At 33.9% G+C, this 23,707-nt stretch overlaps 1 protein-coding gene across 2 annotated transcripts in view; it reads left to right on the top strand.

Moving 5' to 3' along the window:
* LOC142234549 (segmentation protein paired-like) overlaps positions 1-23,425 on the top strand; it is a 373,789-nt gene extending 350,364 nt beyond the window's left edge. Inside the window, exon 6 of one of the 2 annotated variants that reach the window (XM_075305709.1) lies at positions 22,602-23,425. In XM_075305709.1, the coding sequence (XP_075161824.1) occupies positions 22,602-23,324 (723 nt within the window). In that variant the 3' untranslated portion in view covers positions 23,325-23,425. The remainder of the gene's footprint in view (positions 1-22,601) is intronic. The other variant, XM_075305710.1, reaches the window with a different exon arrangement.
* Positions 23,426-23,707: the final 282 nt, after the last annotated feature.

Genomic DNA, 23,707 nt, shown 5'->3' with positions numbered 1-23,707 from the left:
GGGGAACTAGAATTTGTTGGTATGCCCCTAGCTACCTGCAAGCTCATACTGCGTGAGAAGGCTGTTATGATGGCAAATGTTCGATGGGAGAATTGCAAGGGTTTAACGACACCAAGCAAATATGGCCCCATTTCAACTTAAACCGCACACTAGATATGCTAATGTTCTCGAGACGCCAGATATCACTCCTGATATCTGCTATAACGGGTCGCTGCTGATAGGCGATTTTGCAAAAACTATTGCGCGAAGTATAATGACTATTGTATGAGCTATGATGTGGAGGAAAAAGAATCACTTAAACACCTCTTGTGTGAGTGTCCTGCATTTTGTGTAAAGCGCAAGCAACTTTTAGGAGCATATAGCTTCAGATTACTGGCGGATCTGGAAAACGTTAATTTAAGCAGTCTGCTTATGTTTTTGGAACAATCTGGTTGGTTCAACAAAGAAAAATAATCGAGAAGGTGCAGCGGTTAAAACTAGAAGTGCTCATATGTAATAGGTACTTCTAGTTAATGTGGTATCACAATGGACTGAATAGTCTAAGTGAGCCTGAATCTTAATCGGGCTGCCACTTTAACTTAACCTAACCATGTGTGGAGTTGTTTTTCTTTACGGCAGGTATGTATCCTTTATGCCTATTTGTGTCTTTGAGTTTTATTGCTGCATTCAGTTCTGTTGATGCATTTATGAAGTGCACATGTGGTTTTAATTTTGCAAAATTGTACCTGCGGTATTGGTGTTTATTAATGAAAATACATTTATTCGGAACATTTTAGAAACAGCGAAGTGAATGATGTGATGTTAGAGAAATCAAAAACGCTTTTTATTGATAAAAAAAAAAACAAACAACAGATATAGGAACTGTATATTTCTGTTAATAGTTTATAATTAGTGCGGATTTTTAATTGATTTACATAAAAATATACAACATGAGTGGTAATAGGATGATCTATATTTATTCTACATCTGGATAACAGGTTGGAGATGCAACCATTTTTTAAATCTATATTTTTTATGTTACAGAAATTCCTACAGGTGAGTACTAAGTTCGAGTTTAGCCGCTAAAATTAAAAATAAGTCGCTAAGAAAAGTATACAATTATACGTCTTCGATACAAATTTAAATATAAATTGATGGAGAATAACCCAAACCAAGTTTTTTATAAATATTATTTTTTTTATAATGGATTATTAAAGAAAACTTATCATGAAAATGGCGATTTTAGCCTCTAAACTCGACCTTAAATACTAAATGCTATACTGACAAGTGGAAATTATGTCTAATTTTGTAATATTTTTTATTTCAAATATATACTGAGAATAATTTCAAAAACAACCATTAGTCCATGGATATGATTCCAATAATGCACCTACTGGATGGATTTTTCAATGTGGTAAGTTTTTCCACAAACGGTATTTTGTTAGTTTTTAATAAAACCAAAATTTCAATTTATTAAAAATAATTATTTTCACTTGTAGGTAGACAGGTCTTGTAATGGCAATTTTTTGATTATTCTTACTGTTTAATGCTAACTATGCTGATATCCTTATTGGCTCTGGGAAATACTCTTGAAAACCGTAAGTTCAAAATCAATATGAACGATAGATTTTGATAATATTTTTCTTATATTTTGTATAACTTTGCAATTTCAGATGCTTATAAGACAAATTCGCCCAACAAAAGTTAGCCAAAATCGATGAAATTGGACAAAAATTCAATGAAGATAGCAACTTATGCCATATATATCTTTCATATGGATAGAAAACATGGAAATTTAAATTAATTAGTTTAGTCCTAATGACATAGAATATTACTATTTTGAAGAAGCAATTACTAACTACCGACAAGTAACTGCATCCAACGTACGAATAAAAATATTTCCTTTATTGTAAAGGGTGATTCTTTTGAGGTTAGGATTTTCATGCATTAGTATTTGACAGATCACGTGGGATTTCAGACATGGTGTCAAAGAGAAAGATGCTCAGTATGCTTTGACATTTCATTATGAATAGACTTACTAACGAGCAACGCTTGCAAATCATTGAATTTTATTACCAAAATCAGTGTTCGGTTCGAAATGTGTTTATCGACAAATTTTGTTCAGCGATGAGGCTCATTTCTGGTTGAATGGCTACGTAAATAAGCAAAATTGCCGCATTTGGAGTGAAGAGCAACCAGAAGCCGTTCAAGAACTGCCCATGCATCCCGAAAAATGCACTGTTTGGTGTGGTTTGTACGCTGGTGGAATCATTGGACCGTATTTTTTCAAAGATGCTGTTGGACGCAACGTTACGGTGAATGGCGATCGCTATCGTTCGATGCTAACAAACTTTTTGTTGCCAAAAATGGAAGAACTGAACTTGGTTGACATGTGGTTTCAACAAGATGGCGCTACATGTCACACAGCTCGCGATTCTATGGCCATTTTGAGGGAAAACTTCGGAGAACAATTCATCTCAAGAAATGGACCGGTAAGTTGGCCACCAAGATCATGCGATTTGACGCCTTTAGACTATTTTTTGTGGGGCTACGTCAAGTCTAAAGTCTACAGAAATAAGCCAGCAACTATTCCAGCTTTGGAAGACAACATTTCCGAAGAAATTCGGGCTATTCCGGCCGAAATGCTCGAAAAAGTTGCCCAGAATTGGACTTTCCGAATGGACCACCTAAGACGCAGCCGCGGTCAACATTTAAATGAAACTATCTTCAAAAAGTAAATGTCATGGACCAATCTAACGTTTCAAATAAAGAACCGATGAGATTTTGCAAATTTTATGCGTTTTTTTTTTTAAAAAAAGTTATCAAGCTCTTAACAAATCACCCTTTATATCATAAGCCATAGTTTTGTGTAATATAATCATAATTTTTTGAAATAAAATACTGGTGGTTATAGAAAATTTACTTGTTTTGTACGAAAAATTTCTTAGTTGTATACAGGCTTGTTGTACCTTTGATTCCTCAGTTTCTCTACTTTTTTGGAAATTATACTGACAAACAGTTTATTTCAAACCAATTTGTTAATACAGGTTTCCCAAAAAAATTTTCATTTTTCAGGATAGCAGGAATATTTTGAATGAGTTTAAGTATATTCTTCCTACAGCATAGTAATCATGAACTAAAATACGATGCAATACATGAACTAATTTATAAGAAAATCATGAACTTATATGAAAAAAATTTTTGGCGCCAAATCATGGTCATTCTTACTATGGGTTTCTTAATTTGTCATAAAAAATAGTAAACTTTTTTTTCGGTGTACTTCAAATTTGCTGGGAGCAATATAAAGTTTTGCATTTCCAGATACAAATACTTATGTATAATGGAGACAATTTTTTGTACTTCTACAAAATCTCTAGAATTAAAATTTAAATCGGTCAATGCCCTGGGATGAAACACAATGTTATCGGGCGATACATATGTATTCGAGATATAGGACAATTTGAGTAATATTTACAATTTTTGCTACTCAGCAGTGGCGACTTTACAAGGATATTGGTTAGATCTCGCCAAGATATGTGGGTTGTGATATATTATTTGGTCAAGTCGGGCGACTTGGAGCCTTATTTAAAACTCAACCGTTCCGTGGAAAGTCTGAGATTACAGTGTATACGATATGACTAAGATAAGGGGAAATCATCACAGAATTTTGTGTAAAGTATGGGAATTTTGGGCGTATTTGTATAAACCGGAAGAACAAATATATGGTGGCTTTATCTAAAACTGAACCAAATTGGATCAAACTTGACACACTTAAATAGCATATTAAATATATTCTCTGTGGAAACTATCCAGTCAATTGGATACCATATACCATATTTCCCCAACTACGGTGTGTATATGTGAGCTATATATAATCTGAACCGATTTTGACCAAATTTGACATGCATAGTTAGAATAATAATTCTGCTATCTCTGCAAAATTTCACTTAAATGGGAGTATAACTTTGGCCCCCGTAGTCATATGAGCGTAAATCGTGCGAAAGATATATATGGGAGCTTTATCTAAGATATATATGGTAGCTATATCATGATGACAAATGTTCGATGGGAGAATTGCAAGGTTTATAACGACACCAAGCAAATATGGCCCTAGTGTTCTCAAGACGTCAGATATCACTCCTGATATCTGCTATAACGGGTCGCTGCCTGCTAGGCGAATTTGCAAAAACTAGTGGTGCGAAGTATAATGACTACTGTATGAGCTGTCATGATGCGGAGGAGAAGGAATCAATTAAATACCTCTTGTGTGAGTGTCCTGCATTTTGTGTAAGGAGTAAGCGAATTTTAGGGGCATATAGCTTTAGATTACTGGCGGACCTGGAAAACGTTAACTTAAGCAGTCTGTTAATGTTTTTGGAACAATCTGGTTATTTCAACAAAAGAAAATAATAGTTCTCTAGTTCAGTGGTTAAAACTAGAAGTGCCCATATGTAATAGGTACTTTTAGATAAATGTGGTATCACAATGGACTGAATAGTCTAAGTGAGCCTGAAACTTAATTGGGCTGCCACTTTAACCTAACCTAACCTATATCTCAATTTGAACCGATTTGGCTGATATTTTGCATATTTTACGAGAGCCCTAAAACATATAGCTTTGCGAAATTTTAAGAACATACGTTGATAAATACGACAATTATAACCAGATCGGTTATAAATATATATGGCATCTATATCTAAATTTGAACCGATTTTTTTAAAAATCAATAGCGATTGTCTCTGAGCCAATGTACAACTCTGTGCCAAATTTGAGGACGATCGGACTTAAACTGCGAGCTGTACTTTTCACACAAAATTACATATACAGACAGACAGACGGACATCGCTAAATCGACTCAGAATTTAATTCTAGGACGATCGGTATACTAAACGATGGGTCTCAGACTTTGCCTTCTTGGCGTTACATACAAATGCACAATCTTATTATACCCTGTACCACAGTAGTGGTGAAGGGTATAAACATGGGAAATATTTAAAGCTAAAACCATTTTATATAATTGCACAAAATGACATTTATGATTTATATTAGAGGTCTGCATCGAATAACTTTTCACTGCATGTATGCAATTCGCTGTCGAATATAGTACATACACTGTCTTTCTCTCAGAGTACCAGTAGTGAAGTGAACACTTGCTTGTCAAATACCACCAAGTACTTATCCGAAACAATATGTGTTCCGAAAAAATGAACAATAAAAATGTAAGTACCCAATAAACACAAACGTTTGAAAAATGCTAAATTTCAAAAAATGTTCAAACATTTTTTCAAAGGATTAGGTTAATATTCAAGTTGAGAAATTGTTGAGAAAATCGCGTTCTCAACAAAAAACAGACATTACCCTCAACAGTGAAATTCAACACATTAGCAATAATATCTCAAGTGTTATCCTCAAATTGAAATGCATCGCTACTCAATTATTTGTCAAACAATTTTCGATGCGAGTCAAATTCAAAATAAACATCGTTGCAAATACTTTTCAACCTAAATTGGTATGAATGATATCTCCACTTCAAATTGAAAGTCAAAGCCAAAATTCTATGAATTTTGTATAATACTCCACTACATAATACACTACAATACCAATTGGTAAATAATAATCTTATTAAACATATCAACAAATAAGAACAAAAAAAACAAACAACAAAACTTTAAATATCTTAAACATTATTAGTAACCACTTTTGCATTGATAATTCGATTTCCTTCCTTTTGGTGTCATAAAACAGCATTAAAATTTATTAACCTGCGGGCAATTTGAAATTAGGAACGTACTGGACCGCGTGTTAGAATTGATTTCCAGCAGAAGGAATTCACAAAATATCCATTTTAAACTGATAATAGCATATGAATTAAACTGACGATGTGATGCTCATTTTCATCCAGAAGTTGTTGATTTCAACAATTTGTTGTTTTTAACTATTTTAATTGATTGCACTTGTAATGTTTCTGGAAACTTTTTCTTGTCGATAAGGCACTCATTTTTCATTGGTCAGCTTCTTAATGTTTGCAAGAATGTAGCATCCAAAGATTTTAGTTTTCTGCAAAGAGATTTAAATTTAGTGACTTCTCTAAAGTGTTGATTTAATTTTTCATATTGACGTACCAATTATTATAAACTATTTGAAGCAGTTCCAGTTAATTGCACTAGCCAACAGTCGTTTTGTGATTTGTTTCTAGCATATTTTTTATACCCTCCATCATAGGATGGGGGTATATTAACTTTGTCATTCCGTTTGTAACACATCGAAATATTGCTCTAAGACCCCATAAAGTATATATATTCTGGGTCGTGGTGAAATTCTGAGTCGATCTAAGCATGTCCGTCCGTCCGTCTGTTGAAATCACGCTAACTTCCGAACGAAACAAGCTATCGACTTGAAACTTGGCACAAGTAGTTGTTATCGATGTAGGTCGGATGGTATTGAAAATCGGCCATATCGGTCCACTTTTACGTATAGCCCCCATATAAAGGGACCCTCAGATTTGGCTTGTGAAGCCTCTAACAGAAGCAGATTTCATCCGATCCAGCTGAAATTTGGTATATGGTGTTGGTATATGGTCTCTAACAACCATGCAAAAATTGGTAAACATCGGTCCATAATTATATATAGCCCCCATATAAACCGATCCCCAGATTTGGCTTGCGGAGCCTCAAAGAGAAGCAAATTTCATCCGATCCGGCTGAAATTTGGTACATGATGTTGGTATATGGTCTCTAACAACCATGCAAAAATTGGTCCATATCGGTCCATAATTATATATAGACCCCATATAAACCGATCTCCAGATTTGGCTTGCGAAGCCTCAAGAGGAGCACATTGCATCCGATCCGGCTGAAATTTGGTACATGGTATTGGTATATGGTCTCTAATAACCGTGCAAAAATTGGTCCACATCGATCCATAATTTCATCCAATCCGGTTGTAATTTGGAACATGGTGTTAGTATATGATCTTTAGCAACCGTGCCAGAATTGGTCCATATCGATCCATAATTATATATAGCCCCCATATAAAACATTCTCCAGATTTGACTTCCGGAGCCTCTTGGAGGAGCAAAATTCATCCGATCCGGTTCAAATTAGGCACATGGTGTTAGTATATGGTCGCCATACCAAAATTGGTCCAATCACACAAAAATTGGTCCATATCGGTTCATAATCATGGTTGCCACTAGAGCCAAAAATAATCTACCAAAATTTTATTTCTATAGAAAATTTTGTAAAAATTTTATTTCTATAGACAATTTTGTCAAAATTTTTTTTCTAGAGAAAATTTTGTTAAAATTTTATTCGGTTCATAATAAAATTTTCATCATTGTCAAAATTTTATTTCTATAGAACATTTTGTTCAAATTTTATTCGGTTCATAATCATGGTTGCCACTCGAGCCAAAAATAATCTACCAAGATTTTATTTCTATAGAAAATTTTGTGAAAAGTTTATTTGAAAAAATAAAAAGTTAGTTAAAATTTTATTTCTGTAGAAAATTTTGTCAAAATTGTATGTCTACTTTGTCAAACTGAATTATATACGTATTGGATCGATCTTTTTTGATTTAATATATACCACGTATGGACTTACATACAATTTAGAAGATGGTGTTAGGAGCTTTTAAGATACCTTGCCATCGGCAAGCGTTACCGCAACTTAAGTAATTCGATTGTGGATGGCAGTGTTTAGAAGAAGTTTCTACGCAATCCATGATGGAGGGTACATAAGCTTCGGCCTGGCCGAACTTACGGCCGTATATACTTGTTCTTATTGATTTTGACCTACGAAACACGAAAATGAGTTTTTTTTTATTTTTTTTTTTAAATTTTTGGAGGTACACCTACAATTTTGAGCATATCTTTCATCTTATTTGACCTATTTGATCCTAGTGCTACTCAAATTAAAGAAAATTGAGCCGTCTACAACTCATTCTCAGAAAATTTTCAAATCGGGTAAGTAGGTTGGATGTTGGCGGCTTAAAAAGTTAAAAAATCTGCGTTTTTTTAGTAAAAATGTGGCAGAAAAAAACATAAAAATTCATATAAAATAAAAAACACGATGCTAACAGCAATTTTGGTTTTTTGCGTATAGCTGAAATAGCGGACTTATAATTTTGGTAAAGTAAAGTGGTAAAAGACCGAAAAGACTAAATTAAAACTCATTTTCGTGTTTAGTAGGTGAAAATCAATAAGAAAAAATATGCTAGAAACAAATCACAGAGAAAATTTTGTTATTTGTTACCTAGTGTTGTCCACCATTTTTTCATCGGTCAGCTTTTTAATGTTTTCAAGAACGTAGAATCCATAATTTTAGTTTTCTGCAAAGATGTATACATTTAGTGACTTCCTTAAAGTTTTGTTTCATTTTTTATTTTCACTTACCTATTTTTATAAACTACTAGCGTAACCCGGCCCGCTTCGCTGTTCGGTTCGTCTTAAAAAATGTCGGGGAGAGGGTGTACTCTTTCCTCCAAATTTTTTAAATAATGTTCTGTATTCAAGCAGTTGGACAATATTCTATATTTCTTGTGAATTTTAAGTGTGGTTTGTCAAGGAAAGGTATCCTTCTCCTCAACATATTTGAAAATTAAGCACTATACTCGTATTGTAATAACATACAAAGAATTACTGTTTCCCATCCAATAAATCGGAAAAAGCAAAAGTAGTAAAAAATTTTACCACATTAACATTTGCTAAAATGTTGGAAAATAATGCACCCTCTACGTTGGCTGCCAATTTCATGTAAATTTAAGTTCTTTACTAAAAAGAAGTCTGGCAGAAGCCTGTGCACAAATCATAAAATTATGTACCGAGTTCCCATTTACGGACAAACCTCAACTTTCAATTTAAGAAAAAAAAAAAAAACAAAAACGGACAAAAGGGAACCCTCTCCCCACCTTCGCTCCACCCCGACCTGATATCGAACTATCACGTACCCTATATTAATTTCACAAATACTCAATGGTCCCTATAAATTCTATCGAAGTAAATCGACAAAGTTTATTTCAATTTTCTCCTTCCCCAACCAGATATCGAAAAATTATATACTAATTTAAAAATCATGTATAAATTTAATCACCTCCTCCCACTTTCCCTGTAAATTTCAAGTAGATCGGAGATGTTTACATTTTGCTCTATTGTTTTAAAGGGACGTCACTTTCCCCGATACAATATCGACAAACACCGTACACCGAAAAAAAAGTTTACTATTTTTTATGAAAAATGAACTAACCTATAGTAAGAATGACCATGATTTGGCGCCAAAGATTTTTTTCATCTAGATAAGTTCATGATTTTCTTATAAATTAGTTCATGTATTGCATCGTATTTTAGTTCATTATTACTATGCTGTGGGAAGAATATAGTTAAACAAATTCAAAATATTCCTGCTATCCGGAAAAATTGACAATTTTTTGGGAAACCTGTATTAAGAAATTGGTTTGAAATAAACTGTTTGTCGGTATAATTTTCAAAAAAGTAGAGAAATTGAGGAATCAAAGGTACAACAAGCCTGTATACAACTAAGAAATTTTTCGTACAAAACAAGTCAATTTTCTATTACCACCAGTATTTTATTTCAAAAAATTATTATTAAATTACACAAAACTATGGCTTATGATATACAATAAAGGAAATATTTTTATTAGAACGTTGGATGCAGTTACTTGTCGGTAGTTAGTAATTGCTTCTTCAAAAGAGTAATATTCTATGTTATTAGGACTAAACTAATTAATTTAAATTTCCATGTTTTCTATCCATATGAAAGATATATGAGGCATAAGTTGCTATATTCAATTGAATTGTCCAATTTCATCGATTTTGACTATCTTTTGTTGGGCGGATTTGTCTTATAAGCATCTGAAATTGCAAAGTTATACAAAATATAAGAAAAATATTATCAAATTCTATCGTTCATATTGATTTTTAACTTACGGTTTTCAAGAGTATTTCCTAAATCCAATAAGGATATCAGCTTAATTAGCATTAAACAGTAAGAATATTCAAATAAATTACCATTACAAGACCTGTCTACCTGCAAGTGAAAATAATTATTTTTAATAAATTGAAATTTTGGTTTTATTAAAAACGGACAAAATACCGTTTATAGAAAAACTTACCACATTGAAAAATCCATCCAGTAGGTACATTATTGGAATCATATCCATGGACTAATGGACGTTTTTGAAATTATTCTCAGAATATATTTGAAATAAAAAATATTATAAAATTAGACATAATTTCCACTTGTCAGTATAGCATTTAGTATTTAAGGTCGAGTTTAGAGGCTAAAATCGCCATTTTCATGATAAGTTTTCTTTAATAATCCATTATAAAAAAAATAATATTTATAAAAAACTTGGTTTGGGTTATTCTCCATCAATTTATATTTAAATTTGTATCGAAGACGTATAATTGTATACTTTTCTTAGCGACTTATTTTTAATTTTAGCGGCTAAACTCGAACTTAGTACTCACCTGTAGGAATTTCTGTAACATAAAAAATATAGATTTAAAAAATGGTTGCATCTCCAACCTGTTATCCAGATGTAGAATAAATATAGATCATCCTATTACCACTCATGTTGTATATTTTTATGTAAATCAATTAAAAATCCGCACTAATTATAAACTATTAACAGAAATATACAGTTCCTATATCTGTTGTTTGTTTTTTTTTTTATCAATAAAAAGCGTTTTTGATTTCTCTAACATCACATCATTCACTTCGCTGTTTCTAAAATGTTCCGAATAAATGTATTTTCATTAATAAACACCAATACCGCAGGTACAATTTTGCAAAATTAAAACCACATGTGCACTTCATAAATGCATCAACATAACTGAATGCAACAATAAAACTCAAAGACACAAATAGTCATAAAGGATATACATACCTGCCGTAAAGAAAAACAACTCCACACACACACACGATCCCTTTCTGATCTCGCTATTGCAAGAAAACAACTCTCACCGCAAAAGATACCAACAACACAAAAGGAACATTCCATTGTCTCTAGAATCAAAACAACCAACAACAGCATAAATGACGCAATAACAAACACAAACAATCAAACGAGATATACACAAAATGTCTCTAAAAACTCCCTCACATGATGCACTCACATTTTCCAGTAGCACGTTTATTGATTAGTTGGAATTCTATCTATAAGTTAAGGTAAAATATATACCAAATCTATGAGGAATCTCTAAAAAATTATATACACCAGTCAAGGATTATATTAACTACTTTTTATTCTACTTTATCTAAAATTTTCAATGTGAGGAAAAACACTCCAACATATAATAAAAAGGAGAATAATCTGTAGGTAGACATCGTACGAATCGGTAATGTCGTTAAGTTAAATTTTACTACAAAAATTTTTTTCCATACAAAATTTTTTCTTAGTAAATTGTCCACATTTCGTAGTAAGATTTTTATATTGCCCATGTATTTTTATAATAGAATCAACGATGCATTAACCACTGTGTTGGAAATTTATTTAAGGAAAAATCCTTCCCATTTCGTAGTTAGTGAACTAAAAAACATTTACTGAATTTTTATAAGTTTTCCTTTAGCTAAATTAATTTTCGTTGTGGTTACGAAAAATTAACTATATTACAGTAAATTTATTGAACTATGTGAAAGTTAAAATGGTCCTTAAATTTACAAGACACTTTTTTTCTGTGTAGTGAATAGCACCCCTAACCTTCCCTGAAAATTCTTGAAACTTTCCTTCAAGTGTGGGGCAAGGAAGGTTGCCTCTTCGTTCATAACCTTCCCCCACTGCCTTTGTAAATTTAAAGAAAAATTAAGAATTCTTGTTTTTTTTGCAGTTTTAGAGGAGGACCTCCTGCCCGACCAAATATCGAAAAGTGATGTAGCGTATCTTATGTAAAAGTCCCAGAAAATGTCAAGCAAATTATAAGCCTAAAGAGGCGGCCTCTCTTCCGTCCAAATATCACAAAATCAGGTATCAACTATGAATATCGTAACCTCTCCCCAGTCCTCCGTAAATTTCAAGTAACTCGGTAAAGTTTAATTGTTTCTCTGTATGTACTTAAGAGAAGCGGTTGTCTCCCTATATCCTTTTATTTTTATTAAAAAATCAGGAACCTTATATAAATGTTATAAATGTTTTTTTCCGTAAACTTTCAGTCGGAGGAGTTTAGTTTTGTTTTCAGTGTACTATGAAAAAAATTCGGGCAAAGGGGTGGTCCCCCTCCCCGACCAAATATCGAAAAATAATGTAGCGGATTTTTGTCTAGATGCACCGAAAGAATTTTCTTCGTAAAAAGAACGAAAAATTTCGTTAAAAGTACGAAATGTGTCATTGTTTTACAACCAAAGAAACTTTTCATTAAAAGTACGAAATATTTCGTACTTTTTACGAAGAAAAGTTCTTCCAAAATTTTCGTAGTTTGTAAGAAAAAAATTCGTGCTTTTTATGAAGAATCTTCGTACTTTTTATGAAAAACCTTCGTACTTTTTATGAAACAATTTCGTTCTTTTTATGAAAATGTTTCGTACTTTTTATGAAAAATTTTCGTAGTTTTTATGAAAAATGTTCGTACTTTTTATGAAAAACTTTGGTACTTTTTTCTGAAAAATGTTCGAACTTTTAGAAAAAAAATTATAGTCAAAAGTGCATTTGGTTGTAGTTGCAAGTGTGAAAAATGACATCACTACTTTACATCTTAAGTTTTTGAATAATTTTTAGTTTTATTGCTTCACTTTTATTCATAGCGCGCTATCACCCAAATGAGAAGTAGCATAGACTTGCATAAAAAAATAGAATAAAGGAATACACTCAAGCACATTATAAAAGACAATTTAATGCCGCGAACGGAAATTTTACAACTTCAATAAAACTCCTTCGTTATTTCAAAGAAAATGTTTCGTACTTTTTATGAAGAAATTTTAACGCAGAATGTTTCGTAAAATATTCGTGAAAACTTCTTCACAAAATTCATGAAATATGAAGAAAGTTTCGTTAAAAGTACGAACTTTTTACGAAGAAAAGTTAATGTAGAATGTTTCGTAGAAGTTTCGTATATTCGTAAAATGTTCTTCGTAAAATTTATGAAAATGAATGAAAATTTCGTTATTTTAATGAAGAATTCAGGAAGAATAGTTAATGAAGAATTCTTCGTAAAATTAACGAAGAGAATTCTTTCGGTGTGCCAACCCCAACATTCAATGAAAATTTCAAGCAAATCGCATAATTCTGTTCCAAGTTTCAAAAAGTAGGGCAAGGGGGAGGTCCCCCTCCCCATCCACATATGAAATCATCGGGTATCCCATATTAATTCCATAACCTCACAACATGTTCTCTGTAAATCTCAGATAATTTAGAGAATTTTAGTTTTTTCACTGTACTTAAGAAAAAGTCGAACAAAGGGGAGGCCCCCCTCCGCCACCAAATATCGAAATAAAAAGTAGCGGATCTTTGTCTAGATGCCAACCCCAATCTTCAATGAAAATTTCAAGCAAATCGGTCAACTTTGGTCCAATTTTCAAAAAGTCCGACGAAGGGGAGGTCCCCCTCCGCGACCAGGTGTCAAAAAATGAGGTACCCTATTTTCACCACATGAACGCCCCCTACGATCTCTGAAAGTTTCAAGTAAATCGGTTCAGCCGTTTCGGAGCCAACTCGGAACATACAAACAAATAAACAAACATAGATTGAATTATATATATATATATATATATATATATATATATATATATATATATATATATATATATATATATATATATATATATATATATATATATATAGATTTGGTTATTTCTTGCAATTGACCACGAACTTCGTTGCACAAATAAGTATTGAAAACCACATGTTTTTTTCGTTGAATTTTAGGGTAGTGTTTTGTCAAAGTTTTCTCATATTATCTTCAACACCTTTTCAAAGATTTCGTCAACATTTTGGCAAATTGGAAGTAATTCGCAAACAATTTGAAGATGTATTGAAGATGAGCTATTTCAAGTCAAGTTGAATTTATGTTGAAAATTATATTTATCCTCAAACTGAAAAGTTGTTGCATTTGAAAAACGCTCATCCTGTGTTTATTGGGTACTTGAGAAAAAGTACAACATGGATTCTCTTCACTTCACGTGGTGCCACATGTATTTCTCAGTTATGTGCGAAGCAAAACTTTCCATTATTATTAATCATAGATATGTATGTATATCACATGTTTCATATATTTATATGTCATGTCACACACTTACCTTAACGTTTGCCGTTCTTTATAATAAACCAAAACATATATTATGGAGAGTAACTGTTTTTTTTTTTTTTTTATTTCTGAAACTGCACGTGGTACATGGAGTACTCTATGAAGTTTTGTTCGCGCAACATACTCGACGTGATCACTCTGGGGCCAAATCACCGCAGTCGAAATCGAGTAATTCGTCATCGTAGTGTAGTTTACGCGAATCACCGCAGTCGATTGAACACGATAGGTAGCATGCTATCGAAAACGAAGTATGTAGTGATTTTTGAGCAGAAAAAAGGTAAACAAAAAGAAAAAAGTTGGTGAAAATGTAATTATTATTCTATTTTGGCAAAATACATTTAAGAAAATATAATATTACTTGCATTTAGGGAAACGGATCAATGAAAGGAATGTTTACAGCAATGTAAAAAAGTAGTAGACAAAATAAATTACGATCGAATGCGGTGATCCAAAATTTTAATGCGATCGAAATGTTTCTCTATACGAAACAGAACTCGATGACGAGTGCGGTGATTTGGCCCCTGAGTACACTTCAATAAGAGTGAAAGAGGAATATGTGTTTGTTGGTAGTGAAGACATCAGAGTAGCAACAAGAAGTTACTCGTGGCTTTTGGTGTTCATCAAAATGTGTACCAATAGTTTTGCGACTCTCTCAAATAGATGTACTCATGTAGCAAGTACACGTGTACTCTGCATTCACGAATGGAATTGTGCAGACCTCTAATTTATATGTATTACAGGTACCGGTACATTTGAGGACTATTTACACTTTTGCTAACTAGCAGTGGCGATTTTACAAGGACATGGGCTAGATTTCGTCAAGACAGGTTGTCATTTATAGTTTTGGCCGACATTTACACAATCGGTGCGTTATCTAAACTTAACCATCCTTAAGCTACCGTTATTAAAATCGATGAACTTGAATGTGAATTTATTCGTGAGCGTAATTTTTTGTGTCTCTTTTTTACCCATTCACGCAAATTCACGAGATTTACTTTAAATTTATTTTCTTTAATTTTTTTTGAACCTATGCCATTTTAACTGGGGGTCCAATAAACCGAGGTATAATAAAGCGCCAATATTCGTAGTAATCCACCAGTATGTTTTCGAGAAGGCCGATATCTATGGGTTCCTCCCTTTTTACGATTTCTTCCAAATTCCTCCCCAGCACTGCAGATACGATTTCCACATCATCGCCGCATTCCTCGTCACTGTAACATCCCAATCGAAGTTAATAGTTTGTTCAATATCATTGTTTTCAAATCTTTTTTTCTCTGGGTCTCATGCCCAAAGTTGCCCACAGGCAATTTTAAAAATTGCTTAACTGTTGCTTTTTTGCAATTCTAAGCTTTGACTTTCACAAATATTTTATTTGACATGTACTACAACAGATTTAATAAAAACTTTCACCATTTTTGTTGTAATTTTTGAAAAAAGTCACATATATAAAACCTTTTTCTTTCGGTGCGTACTAATGAAAAAAAAATTGCTAATTGACTACCAAATTAGCTGTTTTTTATTCAACTTGAATAAAACACTTCTACACTCAAAAAAGTAAACTCTCTATTTCACTAAAGCAAATTTAACTTTATTTTAGTTCATGGAATTATTATTGTTGGAGAAAGTTTCCTTTACTCTAATAATTTTTTGCGTACATTAGTTAAATTATCTAAAAAAACGGGGAAAAAAATAAGGACAAAGATTTACTAAATTCGTATTTCCCACAAAATAGTTTATTATTTCTTTAAATTTTTTAGCTTTTGTCGAAAAATATTTACTTATTTTTGTGATATCGGCGTGATTCCAGGGTTTGTATGTTAATACTGTTTAGTTAAAATTTTCTAAAAGTATTCAAAATTTTCTAAAATTAACCAAAAGTTTTCTTCCTGGTGGGTTCAGTGTAGCTTTCGATACAGTTATGAACAAAAACAACGCTGGCAGTGAGTCTCAAAACACAAAAAGTTACCCACAGGCAACTTTAGGGTCGAAAGGGTTAAATGGTTTGAGGAACAGTGGAAATGTGTTATATTTTCCTACGACTCAAAGTTTAACTTGCATGGATCGGATGGTAGAAATTTAGTACGAAGGTTGAAAGGAAACTCTTAATCCAAGAAATACAAAAAGTTCCGTCAATCATGGTGGCGGCAATATTATGGTCTGGGGTGTTTTTCTGGACAAGTTATTGTCCCGATTTATAGAGTCGAGGGTATTATGCTGTCGGAAGTCTACAAAACCATTTTGTGCCATGTGATATGCCGCCTGCATATGCCTAAGGTGTTAAAACAATAGATTAAAACAATGGTGTTAAAACATGAAAAATAGCTTAACTGGCCTGCTCATTCGCCTAATGTAAAAGTCATAAAGTAACCTTTTGAAAGTTGTAAAACGAAAAATTGGTATTAAATTTTTGAACCTCTTTTATTGACCATTTAATCCAAACCAATGGCAAGCATTTGCGCAAAATCAGACAGTATGGTTATAGTATCAACTATTTACAGTTAGGTGGGTATTAAGTTCGAGTTTAGCCGCTAAAAACGTCATTTTTTCACGATTACTTTTCTTTAATAATCCATTTTAAGGAATACAAACTTTGTGAAAATTTACTTTGGGCTTTTCCCCATCAAGTTATAATAAAATTTGCAACAAATATGCATAATTTCATGCATTTTTCTTACTGATTTAGTTTTCACTTTAGCGATTTTAGCGGCTAAACTCGAACTTAATACTCACCTTTATCCTTAAAAGTTACATTTATCCTTAAAAGTTAATGTTAGTTGCAATTTTTGAAGAGATGAAAACTCTTATTTTTAAATAATTTTAAAAACTATCGAAAAGTCTTTGTCGTTAATTCCCTCATTCCTTTAAAATTGATATATTAAGGAACAACATTGCATTAAATTTTTATTTTCATTATAATTAGGGTTTATTTTCAACAGGGAATGTGGTTGCAAATGTTTCGAACAGCACTGTATATATGGGGACTTTATCTATACCTGAACCGTTGTTATACTCTTAGCATCATACTCACACCGAAAATTTCATTAAAATTGAGCAAATGAAAAAATTCCATTGATATAATGAAGCGAATGGTAGGAAACTTTTCGTAAGCGTTATGTTCCTGAGCGGGATTATTTTCGTGAGCATATTTTTCCGAAATTTGTTACTCTATTTTCATCAGCGTTCCTTGTGGATTAAATTGTTTTGAGAAATTTAAATCCCCTATACCGATTGGATTACTCCTAGAAAGATGGCAGCTGTGGCAGTCGGTGCTATGAAGAGGTGGTATCAACCAGGAAAATGGAGGGAGACAAGTTGTTTTCATTGTTTAAACGGAAAATAGTTTCCCCTCAACTATTTCCATTTTAACCCTTCAGTGCGTGATGAGGTCTCGAAGGACCTTTTTGATTTTTATTCATACATAACTATGATTAGCAGAGTGATGGTTTATGACTTCTTGTATTAAAGTGTTTTAAGTTGAAATTTTTTAAATTTTATGTGATTTAATTATTAAATCGGGGTTTGAAAAAGTTCAGTGCGCTTCTGCCCGATGAAGTCCAATGGGACCTACCACAAATTACATTAACAGGTTGGCTGATAAGTCCCCGGTCTAACAAAGAAAAACACATTTTTTTTGTCAAAGTTCGTTTTTATTATTCAACATAGTTCCCTTCAAGAGCGATACAACGATTATAACGACCTTCCAATTTTTTGATACCATGCCTCAAAATAGGCCTCAGTTTCGGCGATCACCTCTTCATTGAAGCCAAATTTTTTCCCTGCGAGCATCCTTTTGAGGTCTGAGATGAGAAAAAGAAAAAGTCGTTGGGAGCCAGATCTGGAGAATACGGTGGGTGGGGAAGCAATTCGAAGCCCAATTCATAATTTTTTGCCATCGTTCTCAATGACTTGTGGCACGGTGCGTTGTCTTGGTGGAACAACACTTTTTTCTTCTTCATATGGGGCCGTTTTTCCGCGATTTCGACCTTCAAACGCTCCAATAACGCCATATAATAGTCACTGTTGATGGTTTTTCCCTTCTCAAGATAATCGATAAAAATTATTCCATGCGCATCCCAAAAACCAGAGGCCATTACTTTGCCAGCGGACTTTTTAGTCTTTCCACGCTTCGGAGACGGTTCACCGGCCGACTGTCGATTGGACACAGGAGTGTAGTGATGGAGCCATGTTTCATCCATTGTCACATATCGACGGAAAAACTCTGGTGTATTACGAGTTAACAGCTGCAAACACCGCTCAGAATCATCGACACGTTGTTGTTTTTGGTCAAATGTGAGCTCGCGCGGCACCCATTTTGCACAGAGCTTCCGCATATCCAAATATTGATGAATGATATGACCAACACGTTCCTTTGATATCTTTAAGGCCTCTGATATCTCGATCAACTTCATTTTACGGTCAGTGAAAATCATTTTGTGGAGTTTTTTTGATGTTTTCGTCGGTAACCACCTCTTTCGGGCGTCCACTAAGTTCACCGTCCTCCGTGCTCATTTCACCACGCTTGAATTTTGCATACCAATCAATTATTGTTGATTTCCCTGGGGCAGAGTCCGGAAACTCATTATCAAGCCAATTTTTTGCTTCCACCGTATTTTTTCCCTTCAGAAAACAGTATTTTATCAAAACACGAAATTCCTTTTTTTCCATTTTTTCACAATAACAAAAGTTGCTTCACAAACGACGCTCTATCTCACAAACTAATTGACTTACAGACGTCAAATTTTGATACGAATCATTTGAAGGTTGGTACTATATAAAAATAATATACATTTAATACTAGCGACGCCATCTATGTGTCATACCGGGGACTTATCAGCCAACCTGTTAGTGTTTTTAACACAACTTAAAAAGCAGCGTAAAGAAATTGCGATTTTTTGTGTATTTTTACGCTGCAAAAATAGCTCCTATCATATTATTTTGGTCTTCGAATATGATCGTGACAATCATGTTTCTTTTCTGCATGTGGAGAGGCTGGTAGATATTTATCTTATTCGATGACGCTCTCGAAATGATACCACGCACTCTCAAAATATTATGCGCCAGACGTAGTTGCTTATTATATTGTGGTCAAAACCAAAATAAAATCTTCTTAAATTGGATATCATGTGCAATTATTACAAATAATTGTATAATTGAAGACAATTTTGTTTTATTCAATAAATAGTAATACTACTTATAGGGATTTCGCTTGAGATGTACTTTTTTAAATTCTGTGTTCAACTGAAAAAGACTTCAGTGTTCAAAACTGCAATGCATTCATGCAGTTCAGTTTATGCCCTCCACCGTGTGATGGGGGTATATTAAGTTTTCATTCCTTTTGTAATATATCGAGATATTGGTCTCAGACCCCATAAAGTATATGTATATTCTGGGTCGTGATGAAATTCTGAGTCGAACTTGCGATGCCCGCCCGTCTGTAGAAATCACGCTAACTTCCGAACGAGACAAGCCATTGACTTGACACTTGGCACTTGGCACAAGTAGTTGTTAGTGATGTAGATCGGCTGCACTCAAAAAACAGTGAGCACATTGATATACTTCATTTCCCAGCAAAAAAAGCGTCGCAGAAGCGATGAATTTAACATGGGCTTGTCATAGGACGGATGTCCACCATTTCAACAGCCGCTGCACTGAATTTGCATCACTCCTTAAAGTGTAAGGCGAATTCAGTGTTTTGGATTTGAATTAAGAATTTTTGTGATATTTTGACAAATAAATAATTTTTTAAATTCTTTATGATTTTTAACGCTTGTCTGGAACGTTTGTCATCTTTTTTTCTAGAAAGAATTTAGCATTTTTTTCGGCCAAATTTTACTAATTTTATTATTTCTTAATCTGTTTTTAACCTATTTGAAACAAAAAACAACTATATACAGTAGTAAGTTCGGCCGGGCTGAATCTTAAATACCCACCACCATGAATCAAATATAATAGTTTCTTTTGAAAATTTCAGGGGGGTTTAAAACAGTACGCTTCCCACAGATAAATGGAAAGATTTTACCTATGAAGACTAGATCAGATTTGAATTTATAAGAAAAATTGTTTGAGTTTTAGAGGAATCATAAACATATCTTGTAAGAGTGCAAGAAAATGATGAAATAAAGCCTTGATTTGAAATCTAAAATCTGTAGATTTTCATCCCAATTATTTAAATGACTAAGAGAAGTAAAATCTGGAAATTTTGCATTCAGTTTCAAGCAATTTTCATGATCAGGCAAATTGGGTAAAAACTACGGATTCTAGAAGCCCAAGAATCGGGAGATCGGTCTATATGGGGGCTATATCAAAACATGGTCCGATAGTCCCCATTTTCGGCACATCTCTTTATTTTCCTAGAATACCTCTAGATTTCCAATTTCAGGCAAATTGGGTAAAAACTACGGATTCTAGAAGCCCAAGAAGTAAAATCGGGAGATATCTATATGGGGGCTATATCAAAACATGGACCGATACACCCCATTTTAGGCACACCTCTTCACGGTCCTAGAATACCTCTAGATTTCCAATTTCAGGCAAATCGGATAGAAAATACACTTTCTAGACGCCCAAGAAGCAAAATCGGGAAATCGGTCCATACGGGGGCTATACCAAAACATAGGCACCATTTTCGGTACACTTTTTGATGGAAAATACCTCTAGATTTCCAATTTCAGGCAAATTGGATAAAAACTACAGTTTTTATAAGCCCAAGACCCCAAATCGGGAGGTCGGTTTATATGGGGACTATATCAAAACTTGGACCGATATAGCCCATCTTTGAACTTGACCTACCTGCAAACAAAAGACGAATCTGTGCCAAATTTCAGGACGATAGCGCCATTACTGAAGGCTGTAGCGTGACTAAAACAGACAGACAGACGGACATGCTTATATCGTGTTAGAATTTCTCCCTGATCAAGAATATATATACTTTATATAGTCGGAAATCGATATTTCGATGTGTTACAAACGGAATGACAAACTTATTATACCCCGTCACCATTCTATGGTGGTGGGTATAACAAAATAATTTCCCATTAAAAATATGAAAATAGCGTATTAGAAAAAAATTGACTCAAATGAACTTCCTGGGATGTTCAATTAACGAACGTACGCGAAAAATTACTAAAGTCAAGAAAAATGTCTTAAAGCTTAATCAGTTCATGGAACTAAAATAGAATTAAATTGGCTTTAGTGCCATACAGGGTTCACTTTTTTTAGTGTGGTATTATAAACGGTCCATATCGGACCACTTTTAGGTATAGCTCCTATATAAACCGACTGCCAGATTTAGTTAAGATAAGTTTATGTTTCATCCGATCCGGTTGAAATTTGGTACGCGATGTTAGTATATGTTCTTTAACAACCATATCGGTCCATAATAATATATAACCCCCATATAAACCGATCCCAGATTTTATTTCCTGAGATTGCTGGAGGTGCAGCTTTCATCGCATGCTGTTGAAACTTTGCAACAAAAATTCATTGATCATGATTCTGTATCGATTTACATTCACGTTAACGCGAATATAAATGGATTTTCAAAGAAGTAAGGACCGATGATTCCACCAGCCCATAGACCGCACCAAACAGCACATTTATCGGGATGCATTGGTTTGCATAATTCTTGAACGGCTTGTGGATTATCTTTGCTCCAAATTTAATAAATAAATTCTTAAAATTCACAAATTGAATAAAGTTTCACGATTTGGGAGCGTTATTTCGGATTTAACATATCCATGATGATTAGACAAACAATGCTGAGTAGAGACGTCACTTTAAACTGTCAAAACAGTTGTCAGGCAACAGAGTGATTCATATAAAATAACACCTCAAAAAAATACCCTTTATATTCTCTATGACAAAGTAAGTATACCCCCATCCTATAATGGAGGGTATGAAAATAGTGCATTTGCGCGCTGTTCTCAGTGCTAATGAAGCCCCAATAAAATTGCCAAAAACCAGTACGTGTACTGATTATACCAGTACGTCTGGCAAGGCTAGCTGGAACACACTAGTCTTGGCCAAATCGTTCACAGTATCGATTCTGATTTATCGTTACTGTTCGTAGGAGCTAGTTCCTTCAAATCGGTTTGAATAATCCCAATCATTCCGTGTTGACCCTCTTCCAAGTCCCGTCGCTCCATTTAGTGAATCGTTCGTTGGAACTAGTTCGCTCCGGAACGGTACAGCACTGAACACTACAATCATATATTATCCTTTTTTTGTGAAATACTTGTAAGCTTGTACTGATAACTGAAATTCGTACCCATATTATAACAGATGTAGCAATCCATCATCATAATAACCATAATTGTCACATTAACACATTTATAATCTAACAAATGATTTCTCCATATTGATCAATTAGGTTTGGTTTTCCAACAGACGTGCCAAATGGCGGCGCCATCAGCGGGTGAGTCTTCTTCGAAAACGAGACTCGACATCACCATCGGCCAGCTACATTGCCCGAGGCAATCATCAGCCATCGCCGGTCAACTTCCTTGCGGACCCACAGTTTTCTCACAAAATGACACTTCATCTGCCACCGGGAGCCTTAATAGACCAACCCAGCTTCCAGCAAGAGGCATCGGTTTACCCATCATATCAACAACGGCCTCTTCCTGCTCTTCACACCGAAGCCAGCAGCAGGACACCTCCGCTACCAGTAACTGCGCTTACAACAAGCACAACTTCCATCCCTATCAAAAACGCACACAGCAGTCCAACTCCCACAGAATCTTCAGACATGGCTCGGACTCCATGCAATCGACAGGAAACACTAAATCAACCATTATCAATCATAGCATCAGCTCCATTATTAATGGGAGGTGAATATAGCGCATTCAAGACGATACACCATACCAGCCCACCGGATACTGTCAACATTTCTTCTGTCAATTCGTCCAATCTATGTCTATATAAAACCACACTAGAGTTAGAGAATTCAAAATCCTTTACCCCACTTTCATCTCCAAATAATTGTGACGGAGATTCGAGTAAGATACTAACAGCTGATGACCATGATGTCAGCAACAATGGAGTCCGAAACATCAATGACGTTCGCACCACCTACACACACACACTAAAATAATCTTAAGACATAACATTGTAAATGGACTTTAGTGCAATTAACTTTAGGCGTAATAGTTATTATTTATTTGAGTTTACCAAATAAACTAAGATTAAAGATAACTTTATAATAAAAACAAGTAAGTAAAGTCTAAAGTCGGGCGGGGCCGACAATATTATACCCTTCACCACTACCTAGACCAAAGTTTGTGATACCATCTCAACTCCTTCAAATTTGTTGGGAGTTATTATGAAGGTTTATATTCCCATATACAAATATTTATATCTTAACCGATTTGGATACAATTTTGTATACTTCTACAAAATCTCTAGAATTAAAATTTAAATCGGCTAACGCCCTATTTCGTTTTTTGAAAATTATTAAACATAAATAACAAACAATAT

Source organism: Haematobia irritans, chromosome 4 (genome assembly GCF_050003625.1).
Source record: "Haematobia irritans isolate KBUSLIRL chromosome 4, ASM5000362v1, whole genome shotgun sequence".
NCBI classification, from domain to species: Eukaryota; Metazoa; Arthropoda; class Insecta; order Diptera; family Muscidae; genus Haematobia; species Haematobia irritans.
Note: the sequence above shows the minus strand (reverse complement) of the source record. Positions and strands in the feature narration are given on the sequence as shown.